This window comes from Trichoplusia ni, chromosome 14, assembly GCF_003590095.1.
Source record: "Trichoplusia ni isolate ovarian cell line Hi5 chromosome 14, tn1, whole genome shotgun sequence".
Classification (NCBI taxonomy): domain Eukaryota; kingdom Metazoa; phylum Arthropoda; class Insecta; order Lepidoptera; family Noctuidae; genus Trichoplusia; species Trichoplusia ni.
Window position 1 is genome coordinate 4,311,383 of NC_039491.1, and position 18,250 is coordinate 4,329,632.

General features: G+C 33.3%; 2 protein-coding genes across 4 annotated transcripts in view; one reads left to right on the plus strand and one right to left on the minus strand.

The window, feature by feature from the left end:
- Positions 1-1,096, minus strand: part of LOC113500848 (calcium-binding mitochondrial carrier protein Aralar1) — a 26,529-nt gene extending 25,433 nt beyond the window's left edge. The window contains exon 1 of one of the 2 annotated variants that reach the window (XM_026881748.1): positions 749-1,096. In XM_026881748.1, the coding sequence (XP_026737549.1) occupies positions 749-799 (51 nt within the window). In that variant the 5' untranslated portion in view covers positions 800-1,096. Of the gene's footprint in view, positions 1-107; positions 212-748 lie in introns of those variants that run through there. The other variant, XM_026881749.1, reaches the window with a different exon arrangement.
- The window catches only part of LOC113500850 (oxamate amidohydrolase proenzyme-like), a 14,054-nt gene extending 1,088 nt beyond the window's left edge, over positions 1-12,966 (plus strand). The window contains exons 1-2 of one of the 2 annotated variants that reach the window (XM_026881750.1): positions 242-328; positions 10,878-12,966. In XM_026881750.1, the coding sequence (XP_026737551.1) occupies positions 10,930-12,510 (1,581 nt within the window). In that variant the 5' untranslated portion in view covers positions 242-328; positions 10,878-10,929 and the 3' untranslated portion in view covers positions 12,511-12,966. Of the gene's footprint in view, positions 1-241; positions 329-10,877 lie in introns of those variants that run through there. The other variant, XM_026881751.1, reaches the window with a different exon arrangement.
- The last annotated feature ends 5,284 nt before the right edge of the window (positions 12,967-18,250 follow it).

The window sequence follows — 18,250 nt, forward strand, 5'->3', positions numbered from 1 at the left end:
CACAATGCACAAATATTTAAAAATAGAACTGAATTTAAACTTCATACAGGCAAAAGATTAATGAACTGATAAATTTGAATTATGAGAATTATTATAAAAAAAATTACCCGTCGAGTTGTCATTTTGTTGTGAAGAATCCTATAGAACTAAACTGATGGCCAACCACATTTGACGTAACTGATAAGAATAATATTATCTTGTGTACAGAAGTAATATAGAATATTTCACTTGGTCTTATCTTACATTGGCAAGCTGCTTCATTCAAGACTGACATGTATTGCTTTATAATTATTATAAATAAATGAAAGTTTCTGCACTTAATGCATTGGTAAGTTAATTCAATAATAAATTTTATTCAGAAATTTCTGTTTAAAACTTAACAAATATTCTTAGTTTGCATGAACTGTTGTAACATCTTACTTTATTTTGATTTCCTTAAAAAAGGTCATAGAGGTTAGTTTGGTTATCTAATAATGACTTAAAACTTGATATAGATGAGTTAATTATAATTTTTTGTGGTATTTTCGTTGTTTGTCTTGTTCAAAATTATCAGGTGTTGACGGTAATTTGTGGTATGCGAAGGTCGAAAAGACGCATAGTGACGCGCCGCTGCAGTTCAAGGGCGGACAATTCAAGGGCATATTTAAAAAAATTGCGTATTGTCAACTTAACATTCGTCAACAACAATGTATCTTATTATCGTTACGGCAAATTAAACCTTTTTTAATATAATTAAAAACTTACCCACCTCTTGACAGCTGGCCTGAGTTATAGCAGAGCTCAACAAAGATTTAAACATTACAGTGTTTTTTGGTCACAACACAATTTTTTTGAAAGAAGACTGTAATGTTTAACTCGGCAACAATTGTATAAAGTACGTTTGCCCTGATAACACGTCACGATACATAAAAATGTTACAAAATCTATTTTTGTTAAACACGCACTGCGCTCATGATCGTCTCAGCCGCCCGGCTATGAATATGTCAAAATGTTTAAAAGGTATTTTACTTAGTCGCTAACCTAAAAGAATTTTGCACTCTTTAACTTTGCCGAACAGCTAATATTTTTTTCGCGAAGTTTGACGTAACTAGTGATGTGCGCAAGCTTATTAAGTAAATATTGCGACCGTGCTCTTGTACACGCACAGTATCGATAAACTGTAAAAGTATTTTACCGTATTTTGTGCACGGTGTACTTTGTTAAATTACATCATATTAGGTACCTACTTCTTATGCTAGAGTCGCGGACTGTCGCGTTAAAATATCGTTCAAATTCAGACTGCGCATTTTAACGGACTTTACCGTCGTTTGCTTACTTAAATATCGTATCATAATTTGATTCTGTGCACATTCCAGAAAACCATCATAATAATTTATATGTGGTTACTAGTGATGTACTGAACGATACTTTTTAAAATTCTAATAAGATTAATTATATTAATGTGTTGCATTGAATGGCAACATTTTATGAATCTGTAAGAATAGTGCGATGCGGGCAGGATGATGAAAATAAAATCAAGAACATTAAGAATTATGCTTTCCTATAAATGAAATATTTTAAGTAATTCACAGTTTGTATTTTATAAACACATATAATCCAACAACAGTAACTTTAGTTATTTCTCGTTTTGTTATACCTAGTACCTATTAGGTATATGACTTGTTAAAGAACAAGGGTTATTGGTTGTACTTAGATAATAAAAAAAGCGATGGGCAAAGCTTGCAGTAATGAGAACCGGCGCAGTTTCATTATTTATTCAATCTGTTATTATGACTTTCCTATTTAATTGATTATTTTATGTTAACCCAAACCGATCGTCTTTAGTTCAGAAGTTTTTATTCGTTCCATTTTCCTCGTGTTTCTACTAGGAAAAGCAATTTATTTTACGGAGTGTAGGCTTGATTCATCGATCGTAAAATTATTCAATTACTTACCTACTTATTAGTCATTAATGTTTTGCCACTGTAAATGTCTAATGAAGTACTTGATTGAATTAAAAAACATAAAAACGTTGATAAAAGATTGGAACATTGGAATTCTTTTTTAATTTGTTTAATAAAAGTACGTAAATGTTACCCAAATTAGTGTACCCTATCTAATAATAACAACGAAAATACGATATTTTATTTAGCGTCTTAAACAGATTATTGTGTTACTAAATTGTTGTACTACGAACTCAAATCCCTACAGTTTACACAACTTTGCAGCAGTAGCGAGCGTCACCTCTTATTAGTTAAGAACAAGAGTCATAGATGTCGTTAGTATCAGCTGTCCACAAAATATCTAAAGAGAAAAATAAAATGGTTATATTTTTTTTATCAGCTTTGATATATAAAACACTAGAGATGCGCCGAATAGTGGTTTCACCGAATAACCGAATGCCGAATACTATTCGGTTTAAAGTTTACCGAACCGAATATTCGGCCGAACTATTCGGTACAATTTTTTTTTGCCTCGTCGCTTAAACAGGTTTCAACATGTCCTTACTTGCCCCGCGCAAGATTAAACATTTAAAAAAATGTTATTTTTTAAGTGTTAACTGTTTAGTTTCAGAAATAAATATTACTAGCTCTTCGCCCGCGTCGAGGTCGGTTATATCGCGTTTCCAAGAGAACTCTTCAAAAGTCCGGGATAAAAACTATCCTATGTTCTTTCTCAAGGTCAACTCTATCTCTGTACCAAATTTCATTAAAATCAGTTCAGTGGTTTAGACGTGACAGCATAACAGACAGACAAACACGCAATTATAATATTAGTAGGGATTATTATCTTGTTCTATGGTTGAAATATTTTTTTAAAATAAATATTGACTAGAAAGTTGTTAGTAAAATGTTGTTGTTTAAGCAATAAACATGATGATTTTTGGTTAAAAATTAACACTGAATTAAAGTTTATTTGCTTTTTTTTGATTATCTTAATTTAACATTTTTTCATAGTATTCCGTAGACTTATAACAGAATAAGTTATATCTTTTAGTTCTACATCGGGTAATGTGGCGGAGAAAAAAAGAACCGAATATATTCGGCACCAAACCGAATAATTCGGCCGAATACGAATAGTGAAAAAATTGCCGAATACGCCGAATACCGGATACCGAATAGTTATTCGGCGCATCTCTATAAAACACCATTCATGTAGGTACCGTAATTTAAGACCTTAGTGTGTAACTAATTTAAGACAAAGTAACTAATTTATAAGTTTATATTTTATCTTTATGCATAGTAGGTAACATTTTTTTTTCAATACGTGTTTAAATGTTGGTTGATCTTCATCCTTTTTCATAATATTAACCTAATACATTGTGTTTTGAGTCATAAATTATAAAAAAGGGTTTTAATTATTATGCATATTATGTTAAACTTTATCCCTGATACAATTATAAATTTTAAGTCCTAGATAACTTAAGTTAGCGTAGATAAAAATTTAAACAAACTATATCATACTATAGACTGTACCTACTGTGTAGTAAAACGTGCAGAGATCGGTGGCAAGCTCCTAAACTCTACCTTTTATAAATGTGATAATGTGACTGAGTTTATTAACACCGGCTTAACTTTTAAAGTACCCAGGTGTGGTTCTTTTAATACCCGAGAGACTTAGGTAATTTTCCTATAGGATGCCATTTAAAAATATAGTTTTTATCCGTTGAAAAGCTGTATTGACCTTGCATTTATCACAGCCGTCATCTTGAAAAAGGGGTATAACAAGTTTAGTGTTGTCATGACTTCTCTTGTGAGAAAACGTTTGAAAAGCATTTTTGTAGTACCTAAGTTAGTAGGTCATATTCCCGAAAATTCTAGTCTATTCTGCTGAGAGTTTACAAAACATTTTCTCAAATATATTTGATTTTTTTATGCTTATTTAACAGTTCAGGTCAAATCCTGACATAGCAAATGTTCCTTGTCTGTGCTAAATATTATATTAAGCATAAAACAGGTTGCACGTAAAACGTCACTGGTGCAATCCACATTAAATCTACGACAGCTATCTTCAAAGGTTCCCCTTCCTACCGATATTGAATTCTTACTGTAATAGCAGTTACCCCCAAGTATAACTGTATAAGCACAGTTTTTATTGAAATCGGGATCTTGCAGATTGGTTCAGCCAACCGTTATTGCTAAACCGGACAAATGGCAAGAGTCTCTCAATCTTGTAAAAGGTGGAATCTCCGGGCTACCCGGACAAGATTACCTACAATTGTCCTTATTATCATTGTTATACTTTAAAATATTATCTATCCACATTGAAAGCCATTTCGCTTTATAATTCCAGTTCATACGTATTTCTAATACTGAATTCTCCGTATAACCAACACATCTTTCAACACAAGATTGATTGCTGAAGTTTTAAATATTTCGAAGAAAATGAAGAAAGTTTTTAAAACTAAACAGTGAACAAAGTATCGTGCTTTATTTCTCTATTTTATGTTAAAACAAAAGAAACATGGTTTGATACGAGCTATATTTTGAACTCTGGGAATTTGGCGGTGATTTTGTGTTTAAACAACAGCTGCATATAAATAGCATGCTAATCCCCATATACCTATTATGATGATAATACACTTTTTACATGTGTCATGCAAGTTTCAAGATAATTTAAGTACTGTGAGGGGTTGCAATGTTTCTACAGCAAAAAAAAAGCTTTTCCGGGTACGTGGCGTTGAGTTGCGGCGCCCCAAACAACGTCCATGTTCGACGTTAGTTTAATTATATTACCTATTCTAGAAACTCCAACTTTGAAATCGCAAATCGGGATTTACGGCTACAGCTCTGAACGAATAATGATTAGTAGGTACGTCTGAAAACAAGTTCGTCGAAAGTTTGAGTTGTTCAGTCTTTTACTCACCTTTGCGGCAAAGCTAAGTGTCCATCAGATTAGACAGCACACAATCGTTGGAACATTACCTACCCGTCCACATTGTACTTTCTAGCTCCAGTTTTGCGGGATTACAATGCGAATTTCGAATAATAAGTTCGTTAGTGAATTCGCTGTTGCGGTCGCGACGGCAAACAAATGCACGTCACTATTTCGCTTCGGGCCTGCAAAATGCTGTGGGAATCGTTCAGAAGGATTTTCAATGTAATGTCAACTTAAAGTCTTTACAAATAAAGTCTATAATGTCATTTTGCATACCTCAAATGCTTTTCTGGTTATAGCAACTGTATGTTGTTACTACTACAGTTGTAAGTCACACTTGTATACGATCACATTCCGAATTTGAAATTGTCTATTTCGTTTTGAATGTCGAACTCGAAAATATTTTATGACGTCATTACTTAGCATCTTTGGTTCACACGCACACATCAGTATGTTCCATAGGCATAGATCGTATAAAGTTCCGAGATTCCATAAAATAATCTAGTTCAATTTCATTTATATGCAATAGCAATATAAATTCATTTTCAATATTGAAATTGACCAATAAAGGTAGCATAACAGAAATAGAGAGAATGTATTACCATTAAAGTACTGGCCAATTTAATTTTTATGGAGGAGTAGAGTCGGGTTTATACGCGCATTCCCATAAATCCTCACAGCCATTAGCAATACAACTAAACTAACTGCATATTGTTTAGCTGGATGTGCGAGCTCGCTCAATTGTCATGAATAAAATATATTGTTCAGAACCGTATGTCCTACCTATTCATTGTGATGGAATAAACGTTTAAAGAGTAGTAAGATGTGTCAATAAATCTGCTTATCTTAATCAAAGCTATTGATGAAATAACTCGAAGTAAGTAGACGATAATTGTGAAATTTGTATTTCATCGATAATTAATTATTTTCTTTAAACGCAATAGATTGCAATTGTTTTCTTTATCATTATCTATATCTATACTAATATATAGAGCTGAAGAGTTTGTCTGTTTGTACGCGCTAACCTCAGGAACTACTTGTTCACATTGAAAATACATAACTTATATCTTCTAACCACGCGGACGAAGTCGCGGGCAACAGCTAGTAAAGTATATTGTTGACATTGATTTTGCTACGTGTCATTTCAATGCTATCGACTCTACATTTAAATCGGTATGGTAATAAACGTGCGTTTAATTTTTTTATTACCTACTCATTTGTTGATATGGTTACAATAGTCAACTATTTTAGTAGCTAATTGGCTAATAGATAATAAATAATAACCATTTTGAAGCTACGATCAACACATAACTTTAAAATAAAATAACATCACTGCTTGAAAACTCCTTTTTCTAGTGAAGATCTTAAAAAGTAGCTGCCAAAATGTTAAAATAATACCGTGGCAAAAAGAAATAAAAAAAATATCACACCAAAGAGGCTAAAATCTCCTTGACACAGTAGGATCAGTGTTCATACACAGAACCCCGGAAATAATGCGTTCTGGTCCTATCGACAGACGATGTTCACACAATAGCTTCTCTGAATTCACAATAAGGCTACTGTACACTTTGACCCATGCATTGACGCATGTCAATACGGAACGTATCAGTGATATTGCTAAAATATGATAACATGCGAGTAGTATTTTGATAACGCGATAGCTCAATGATGTCAGAAATAGAGAATCGTTGTCGTTATACTTGGTTATTTTTAGTTATTTATGATGCAAGAACTCATAAGGGTTTTTTTTTATTCACTTAAAGATATATGTCTTAATCATGGAGACGAAAATGATTTGATGAATTGATAATATATAGATAGATAGAATACTCTTTATTGTACACCATAAGGAAAAACAATCAAATAAGATTAATTATACATATTCAGAGTAAGAATCCCTTTAAATATAACGAAAGTAAGCTATGTTGCTGGTAAACGTAAAAGTGGTGCGTAATATACCAAAAAGAAAACATACTTCAAAGTTAGTAAGTATAATAATGTTGTCCATAAAACGAAATACTTATGTATTAAACAATTTTTATTAACATTTTTATGCAGTGGGTTCTTCAGAAATTCTATTATCGTACACAGGAAAGTACTATGTAGAGGACATTAAATATTTTATAGATGCATAGATGCCTAAGTGCATTCAGCTGTAGAGGCTCAAACGCTATGAGTATGGCCTCGCCTATGTACGCAATTTCCATAATAATATTCAATAAACGCTGTAACGGGCTTTCAAAATAAGCCATCTGTCCATCTTGCCTATGTAACTGTGCATTATAAGGTGGGGCCCATCTAAAGAGCTTTAGCAAGTCACATTGTGAGTTAGTTCATGTACATTATTATAAAAGTCGTAACTTATATGTGCTTGAAAAGTAATAAAGCTCGCACTGAGACAGTATAATAGAAAGAGTAGACATATATATAATGTGCATATAAAAAGAAGAGCTTTTGATACAATAAGTCAGTGTATTTGTAAATAAAATTAATTAATTGTTTTTACGTTCATGCCCACTATGCATGGCCACTTATCAACGTGTTTTGTCTTGCAGTAATCGTACGTACGCACGAAATCTGAGTCTGTTTTGTTTTGTAATAATCGAATATTTATAATTAAGAGAGCATGTTATTAAGTATGGGGAAAGTCTTTTTGTCTCGGAATAAACACACTTTAATAGTATATCACATAGTGGAAGTGAAGACTACGATCTGGGCCCCAATCTTGCTATTTTCAATGACTTTCTATTGTCTGGGTATTCCTCTTAGCCGAAATGGCTCTGTCAAGAGTACATCAGAAATTATTCTTGAACATTATTATGCAAGCAAAATGTTAAGTATAAATACAAATCTTCATAAAATACGGAAGACTGAATAGCATAACATAATCTTTTCCTCCTTAGTAACTGTTTTCATTTGCTTCCCCAGTAAAGATATCTTAGGCAATAATCTAACGGGTCGGTCAAGATTTCTCGTTGGAACCGTTCTATTTATACTAAATCTAGATTGCTTTCAGGCATTTGGTTTAAGTTGTTACATACTAAAACCATTTGCTGAAACTATCTGTCCATTGACAATTTTATGAACGAAAATCGTAGTTAAATGTTATGTAATGGAGATAATATATAAATATTGCCCATATTATGATTGTGTTTAGTGCTATGGAATTTTTTGGACTGATAAGAGTTATTTTGTTCCTATCGGAAGCAAATGGCAACAATGGAGAAGGTACATACATATATAAAGTCGTGTGGCTAACTGGAAACTAACTGGTTTGTAGGTCACAGATCGGCCCTTCAAACCAAGTGATATGACTAGTTTCATGTAGAATGTTTAAATGTATGAATCTGACATTTGTCTTCGGTTAATCACGTAACATCGACTGTAGAAATTTAACTTGGTTCAGGTCCTTTGTATCAATGCTTAGATAGAAGCTGTGATGCGCGTATGCATAAACAACTCATTAATGATAATTACGTACATTATTAACTCTTTACTTGTTACTAGAAACTATTGATTTCAAATTAGTGGAAACAATGACTTCCAGCTAGATGCTTCAGATAATGAGTTGTCGGCAAATATGAATACGATCATCAAATATGTAAATAGAGATTTAAGTTTAATTTCCATCGACGCGTGACCTTATAGTCGGGTCATGGTCCATTCTCAGTATATAAATTTTTTGTGCTATTTCTACCAGGATGTACATTTTTCAGGTGTTATTGATAGTGATTGATTTTTGTTTCTTGTCTACGTGTTGTAAGCGATCTCAATATGTATATGTACATATATCGATGCTCAACACTCACATAAACTCGCACACACAAATAAATGAATACTTATACGCAATACCAAGCTAAAGTAGGCTTCATATTATATGGTAATACGGTTGATTCGTTTGACTCTTGTTAATTGGAATACGAATACTTTCAATGTGTGAATTTCACAGAAGGACCTTTGATAAAAGGTTTTATTTTAAGTACGTACCTACCTCGTTACTTTTATTACATTTTATATGAATGTATACTAATGAAAAGATTAAATCTTCATACATTCATTCGTGAAATTCTTATTTTTTGCATGGTTAGTTTCAAATTTCTCTTAAGGTGTATTAAATACTAACATTCGTTAATTCTTAACGTATATTATCCATCACTTAATAAAAAAAATAGTAATTTTAATGTCATCTTCATAATTCAAATACGTGTTGACGAAGGTACTTATACCTTAACTATTAGAAGTTTAAACTAGCTTACAAGGAAACCTCTCTTTTATACGCCTTGATAAAGCCACATAATAAAATCAGACTAGGCTATATTTATACTAGCGTCACTGGTAGCGTAGTAAGGACGGGGTACAGTAAATAAATCGAATTTACTTGCCTCGGAGTTCAAAGTTTCTTTCTACAATTCTACAAAGGTCGAGATATGAAGTTAGTAGTTTCCATTATTCTACAGAGACGGCAGATCTTGAATCCCGAAAGCCATGTACTGTTGAAATGGAAATGTATTACATTCATTGGGTACCTAATAGTTCATATTATCCAAGTTTAAGGTAAAGTCATTGTTTGTGGATTTACAATGAGATTACTTATTATCTACACAATCAATACAAAATAAAGTTTCCGCTACACAGATCGGAAACTTTATTTAATAGCAAGTGTGAAGAGATTCTTTGTAGTAACCTAATACTAATACTAACTAATTAGTTAGTATTAGTAACAACTAATTAGTTGTTTAATGAATGAACACGGAAAATTCAGGTTTACAGAAGTCTAGTACTTTTCAAAGATACGGTAAAAATTGTGTTATGTGTGCGTGGCAAACTGTTTAGTTTGCTACAGAAAAGCAAAATATCTGATTGTTAAACAAAATATGGCTAGCATTTACTGACAATATTATTGTACCTACACACCTAATACACGTAATTATTCATGAAAATAATGCTTATATTATAACCAGACAATATTCGAGAAAACAGGTAAATACTTGTAAAATCTAAATGAATAAATGAAAAATCCAAAAAGAGGTTACACGAGAATAAAGGAAAAGAAACAAATGTCAAATATAGTCATAAGCACGGTTCAGTTAACCCGTCACCGGCGGCGGCACGTTATTCTGTCGTCACTACCGGCCATAAACCCTTCAATGCATACAAAAAACTTCATTTTCAATATCGTGCCGGTTCGTTGGCCGGCAATATGTCCCGGGTTGGATACGGCTCTTAACATATTTTACGCATATGCCTCGAGAACGCGAAAGGTTTAGTATGGTTTACGTCCCGTCGATCGCTTTCGATGTGCGGATGACCTAATTCGGTCATTTTTACGTACCGCTGGGTATAACTTCGTTTGATATATTATGGTTATTATTTGAAATTGAGCTGAAGTAATTTTATTTTCCTTAAATTATGTCAGCTTTGCTCGACAATCTTGTAAATTGAACATTTTTAGATAGTCATGGCCTCCTAAAGTTTACAATTGTTTAACAAACACATAAAAACTTTAATTTCCGCACCTGTGTACTCTTTATAGTACCAGTATTCTCTTATTCGCTAAAGAAAACAACAAACATAGTAGGAAACCGAATGTGGTAATTACGAGCAATGAAAGGAAAAGACGATTTGGGCATCCTCTGCAAATAGTCCAGGGAAAAATATTGCACCCCAAGGACGTATTATTACTTACAAAACAATCTATTACCGTCATTCTAATCTTTATTACAATGTATTATATCAGTATCGACATCATTTTACGGCGTCTCGTATCCTTAGGGTATAATTTTGATATAACCCTGTTGATATTTACGAGGGACAGGCTTAGAAGCTATCTGGACCCTAAAATCCCACGCTTCCGATTTCTGTGTTGACAGCATGTTTTTAAGATGTTTTTTCGTTTTATGATATTGTAAGGTAATGGGCTACGTCAAGCTTCTAAGGCTACCAATAATTCATAATTTTGTGTTGCCTACTCTAGGACGAATATATTAAATCGTAATTAATTTTTATACCTATTGTTGCAGGTAATATTCTGCACTGTTCTTAGAAAATCGTAATTGAGGGTAAACTAGAAAGATGGAAAGCAATGTAGCACCAAACGGAATGGTGGTAACACCCCACCATTTAGCTACGCAGAGCGCCCTGGCCATATTGAAAGATGGAGGCACAGCTATTGAAGCCATGGTTTCAGCGGCTGCAACTATAGCTGTCGTATACCCTCACATGAATAGTATTGGGGGTGATTCATTTTGGCTTATAGTACCACCAAATGGCGACCCAATAGTCATTGAAGCTTGTGGAGCCGCAGGTTCCTTAGCGACACCAGATTTCTTCAAAGACTACGATAAAATTCCCTACGAAGGCGTCAAGTCAGCCATAACGGTAGCTGGTACAGTCGGAGGATGGGAAACGGCGCTCAACTATGTGGCTGCCTGCGGATACCAACGAACCTCAGTTTCAAAATTATTAGCTGATGCCATTCATTACGCAAACAATGGATATCCTATGACTAAATCGCAACATGCGGCATTATTGAACATGAAAAGAACTCTATCGCATGAATTTAAAAGGGTTTTTATCCCTGATGGAAAAATTCCAGATGTTGGGGAAATTTTTTGTCAAAAACAGTTGGCTAGGACTTTAGAGAAATTAGCTGAAAACGGTCTTAATAGTTTTTATAAAGGTGAGGTGGGAAATTTAATTGCTGAAGACATGTCCACTTTAGGTATGCCAATCACAAAATCAGATCTCGAAAACTATTCAGCGGAAATGAAAACTCCTTTACGTTTATTACATAGTCATGGAGATATCTACAACACCCCACCACCAACACAGGGTTTGGTTTCACTGGCTATTTTAGGTGTGTTGGACAAGTTAGGAATTAGTGGCCAAAACGAAGGCCAATTTATACACGCATCAGTTGAAGCTACTAAACAAGCATTTCTAATGCGTGACGAATATATAACAGATCCGGCATTTATGAAAACTGATCCTAAATCACTGATTTCAAGCCAAGTATTGTTCAATATGGCTAAGAAGATAAATTTTGATGAAAGCCAGATACAATTTTCATCTATCGATGGTGCTGGTGACACCATTTGGATGGGAGTAATGGACAATAAAGGATTTTCAGTTTCATTTATACAGAGTATTTACCATGAATTTGGTAGTCGAGTTGTACTACCGAAAACGGGTATTTTGTGGCACAACAGAGGAGTGGCATTTAATCTGAAGAAAGATCACTTATTGTCATTGAAGCCTGGGAAAAAGCCTTATCACACATTAAATCCCGCAGCTGCTCGCCTACATGACGGTAGGGTAATTGTTTATGGAACCAGAGGAGGCGATGGACAACCGCAAACGCAAGCTGGTATCTTCCACCGATACGTTGTACAAGGACTTGGTTTACAAGAAACTGTATCTGCACCAAGATGGATATATGGTAGAATTTCCGGTGATCCAGATAATACGTTAAAAATAGAGAACAGGTTTAAGGAAGACACGATCCAATATTTGAAGGAAAGAGGTCATGATGTTGTTTTCTTGCCAGAATATAGTGAGAAGACTGGACAAGCAGGGGCGCTAGTGAGGCACGTTAACGGAATGCTAGAAGGTGCGTTCGATCTGAGAAGTAATGGTAGTGCTGCTGGATTTTAATTAAGGATTTCATTAACTTCTATAAACATTAATTTTGATAATCACTTTTTGTATAGAATAGTATCTATATTAGAATTAGAGTGTAAATCTCATAAATATCTTAACAGATAAGACTCCACAATTTACTTGTAGGAATGTTCCCGGAAACATTGCTTAACTTGTAAAGTTGTTGATATAGTTATCTTAATGTTTATATAAGCGAATTTATGTTATGTTAAACTATAAGACTGATGAAATTATTTTTATACACAGGTTAAATTCAAAATATTTACATTATCGTTATTTCGTAAAATATAAGCTGAATGTCATTTATACCAAGGTAACTTATTTGGGTTAGTCCGTATTATGTAATTTTATGAAAATTTACCGTATTGGGAAAAAGATCTATCATTAATTATGCATAATGGAGTGATTCTGAAATTATCCAGATAATACAGGTAAGTATAATACAGCAAATTACTCGTTTTATTTAAACTTGGATAATCCTTCGCAAAGGAAAAAGAACAAAAGTTAAAACTTCTTTAGACATTTTTGGAGCTGTCAAAACCAAAACTTTCTTCGGCAACTTCAAAGTATAATTTCTGAGAGTCTTTTGTCTTTAAAAATGTGAAGGTTAAAATTAACAGTCTAGGAACAGTTTTAAATTAGACAATCTCTTTGATATATATGGTTCGTTTCCTGAACAGTGGTCGACGATAATTCACATTTATTGGAAAGATAAGGGAGGGAACAAAGAATGGATGTAAATCAAAAAACGACGTTTAAAATAATATTGGAGCTGGTTTGACGTGATGTCGGGGCCCATTGCGAAAATTTGATAAACGAACCAATAAATAACTGTTAATGGTAATAATTGCTTTAATCCTGTCAAATCAAAAAGGTTAACTGAAAACTGAAAATGAAATTGCATGTTTTATCAAATTATGTTAGTACATTAAGTTATAATAAAAATATTATTGATACTGATAATTTTTTTATTAATAATAATATTTTATTTGTTTCGGCAAACTAAAATTGAGAAAAAAATATGATTAGTGCCAAGATTCACCAAATCCATTGGAACTGATATTTGAACTAAAGTAATTAATTATAATAATGTTAAAAGTATGTTGAACAAAGACAAACATACATTTTACGAGATGAAAAGACTTTAAATGGACCCTTCGTGAAGGAGTGTGCTGACAAAAGCATATGCTTTGAATATCTTAGACCTGCCTTCACTAAGTAGGAGCAATAAAGCAATATTTCATGATGTAAGCTGGATATTCTAAACTACATTATGTTTACCGAGAGCTTTACATAATAGCAAGTGGAAGTTTGGTATCAAGGCCATTCAATACAAAAAGAAACAATCGTTATTAGAGATTCAATAAAGATTACCATCATATTCACTTAGCACCATGGTAATCTTAGTAAGTACACAAAACTAAGTCCCTGATAACAAATCACTTTAGTTTTTAACGACCAGTGTAACAAAAAATCTTTTATTCAGAGTATTTTTGGGATTTGCTGATTGGATACTAAAATGAACCGCCTAAACGTCACTAGCCCACTTCTTATTTTAATAAAGAATTTATTTCTATCCTTTAAAAGTCTTCCAAACTTCAAGCAAACTTTGTTTCCGCGTATAAAAAAGCAATGATTCCTCATTTGTCAGGACTCCCACTAATTTGAACAAATGGTCTAAACAATGCGAAATTAAACTTGCAAAATAATGAAGTGACCACATTTGTCTTAATTAAACTGATACGGTCGGGCCTACTATGTTATAACGAATGAGAACAATAAATATTATAAGGTCCATTGCTTCATTTTAATGTTATTTATGTGAAGGGATTGGCCGGAGCGGGTAATGTATTAGGTGCCTGCACTCTAGAGGTTAAAGCTGTCTGGACTTTATTATGTGTAAGGTCTAGACGACTCAATGTAGTAACATAGTATATTAAATATTAACAATGTTTTATTAAATGGGAGAAGTAAATTTAGGGACTGCTTATTGAGTTTTGTAAGGACACTTAATATGAGTTTTTGAATATTGTTTCAGCTTTGGGAAAAGCGATGGATGGAGATTAATATGACGAGTTTTGATAAAGGGAAATATTGAATTACATCCTGACGGATTTGTTTTATATCTAAATAACATTTGAATAGTGAGTTGATTATTTTACACACTATACATATAAGGAATTTTATTCGTAGGGTATACATACCTACTTACTCATAAAGATAATAGCAACTTGTTTAAACCGAGTGATAGAATTTATTCAGATGAAACAGGTACTTATGTCAGGTCTATTTTTTTTACTTGTAATTCAGGTATGCAAGTACCAGTTTAAAAAAAAATACAAGTTTAGTAAATTCGAACATGTCCAAGTAATCGTACATGTTTCAAGTAACTTTCTGTGGTACTTCCTAAACTAATAATATTACAGCTGTGGAAGTGAGACACAGCTCTACACGACGTAGAGCAGCCTCTCTCTTCCACAATTCTGAGAGAGGACTGCCTGACTTTCACAGCTCCAATAATATAACTCTAAGACTAGGTAGACTGCCTGTTCCCAATTTTTACTCTATATAAATTCTTATGAAAAAATATCACAAGTTTTCTTACGACGTCTTAACATAGTACGGAGCAAAGTTTATTAGATAGGTACGTGTATTAAGTTGTATCGCTGAAGTTGGAGCCGGTCACAGTTCACTCGGCCTCCCACCAAGACTGTTTGACAGTTTTGGGCCAACACACTGTATTAAGCTCACTATTTATTGGCCCCCGTGTTAGTACCGGTAAGTAACGGTAAGTAATATTATAGTTTTGGTCTCGGCTTAAATATGTTGAAAATTATTGTTATGTGATGAGAATGGTATGGAAAATTTAAAGTAGGTATTAGACAGCGGAGTAAGGATTAGCTTGGTAATTAATGAGAGTTGTCGCTTGAGAAAGGCACAAAGGAAATTCCATGCTAAAGAAACTAAAATGCTGGTAATTTAGTTTGTTTTTTCTCTTTTACTCATTACAGAATTGACAAAATCTCCATAATAATAGCGTGCATATGACCTACAAGTAGGCTTTTCTATGAGAAAAATCATTAATCTTGGTTTGTTATATTAGCTAGACGGGGATAATTTTAGAACCTTAGTACAGATCTTAGGTTCTAAAAATAAATGACGTTATGAACGCCTGCCAGTCTTAATTAGAATAATGCTATTAACGTTTAAATCAAACGTTTACTGCGTGGGCTGGTTTCGTGTGGCCCAGGATTGAGAATCGTGAAAGGATTTGGGGAAGGCCTTTGCCCAGAAATGGAATGCAGTGGACTAGACAAAAAATATGTAGTAAAGGGTGATATGCGGGGAAAAATCGATCTTTAGACATAGGCCATAGTTTCGATAAAACCTGAAAAAGTTTTTGATAGTCAAAAGCTATCAAAATTCTAAAGCTACACTTTTACAGACTCTCTAGTTTCAACCTTTCATTATATTCTTTGTAAAAAATGTCCAGAAATATAAAACAAATAGGCATTCATCTAATTATCAACCTTAAGAGTTCATAATCTAGCCAACACATCATTTAAAAAACTTAAAAAAAACATAATATCATATGCAAGACCACTCAAAATGTTTCCAAACCTTTTGACTTTACAACAGATTGATAGCGCGTCCTCGTGGATCACTTCAATAAACTGAAACTATACCAGCGTCTAGACAATAGACAGTGTAACAGATACCAATCGTATGATACAGATTTATTGTTCGAGTAAACCCATTGTGCGTGCTAGTTGTGGCATGGCTAATTCGAATTGAGTCAAATGCCCTTGGTATATCTACTGGATACATTATCCCCCGGTTTCTGTTAGGTGATCAATTTAATTTGTTGTCAAATACTGACCATGACTGAGGTTGGTTGAACAAACGTTGGCTAATGTTTAGACCTGTAACGTACCAAGGATAGATAGGTGATTATGAACCCTATTTCTATGTTAAAATTTAGGCTAGTTTAAATATTCGAGGTTTTTTTTCCAATTACTCGATGAAATTTTTAATTTTTGAAGTTTGTTTCAATTTATTGGTAGTTAATATAATGATAGTAATTAAATTAAATTTTATTAATTTTAATTTTATTTAAGTCGGTTTACTAAATTGGTGATCTAACAATGATTATAAGGTCCGCTGGCAGAAATTTCTTCAGAACTAAGTACCTTTTTATCTAACCTATTTTTATGTATGTGTATTAGTAGCGTGTTCTCCTATCCCTATTTCTGACTCTTAAATACGATTACCGTACCTAAGTCACATTGGCACATAACAACATCCTATTTTTGGTAGTTGTTTGTTATTTGCTGAGTGCTTTTAGAACTTTCACCCTGGCTAAGAGAAATCAATAAGTACCCCTAGTTCCTGCTTAATACTTAGTATAATAAATATGCCGTGGCCTTTCCTAGTTTATAATCCTTGCACTTAAAACTCCGTAGTCAACACGCCAGTAAGTCGGAGGTAAAGTTGTATCATACTTTAACTAACGTTTATGAGTTCGCTTTTATGAATAACTGAACATCGACGTGTAGCGAGCTTAGTACTTAATCTTTGACAAATAAAGGTGATATAAAAATCTACGGTAAAAGTGTGCAAATATAATCCTCAGTTGTTTCACTTAGTATTTATGAATAATAAGTTTTGAGAGAAACTGGTAATAATTAATTCACAATTATTAAAACAAAAACCACTAAATGCGAGTTGCGACACTGAATTTTTAAGTTGCAAGGATAAACAAAAAGAAAATTTGCTTTTGACCGTAGGTGTATCTATCGTCTCGTCAAAGACAGACGGACAGACAGCGAATTCTTAAAAACATGGTTACGTTTTTTGTGTCGCCTTAAGTAATGTCGCTTTAAGTACATAAACAACAAACCGTCCTAGACGGACAGCAGACTGCCTACCCTGTTTTCTTTAAAAGTACAAAAATTTAGAAGAAGAACAAAGTTAGAACATCTTACATCACGGTAGACGCAATCTTTAGTTTACAGCAAGTTTTTCCTACTCGTACTAAACTTGGCAAGCGCTGTAACTAGTAGTGGAACTTATGAAAGTCAAAATAGTTTGTAAAATAACCATGGTTACAAACTTTGTAGCTTATAATGTGTGTTCATTGGTGCTGTTATCCTGTACATTAGTGTGATGAAAGTAGGGAGATTCATCTAAGAGATACGAAACTAATTATATCCTCTTTGGTTCCCATTGTATGTATAGAGTGTAATGTCGAAAGAATAAAACAGCAACCTTTCCCATAAATTATGCAACAAAAATGTTTAGCTTATTTATCTCTTTCTCTCTAATATATAAAATTTCCGTGTCACGATGTTAGTTACCGTACTCCTCCGAAACGTCTTAACCGATTTTTACCAAATTTTATATGCGTATTCAGTAGGTCTGAGAATCTACTAACATCTATTTTTCATACCCCTAGTAGGTAGTAGGGTTCCTCACACTAAAAAAAAAAATTTTTTGGCCGCTATTGTTTGTTTTCATTTTTTTTGTAATGTGGCATTAAAAATACATACAACTAGAAAAAAATATATTCTTTATAATTCTTACCTGTCCATTTGTCTGTTATGAAATCTTGCTTCTGAAATTTGACACACTTCAAAGTCTCCGATTGAGTAAAAATCTTGCATACCTGTTTTTGTAAATCTATAGATATTGAGTGACAATACAATGTTATGTTGTCATGAAAAAAACTAATGCT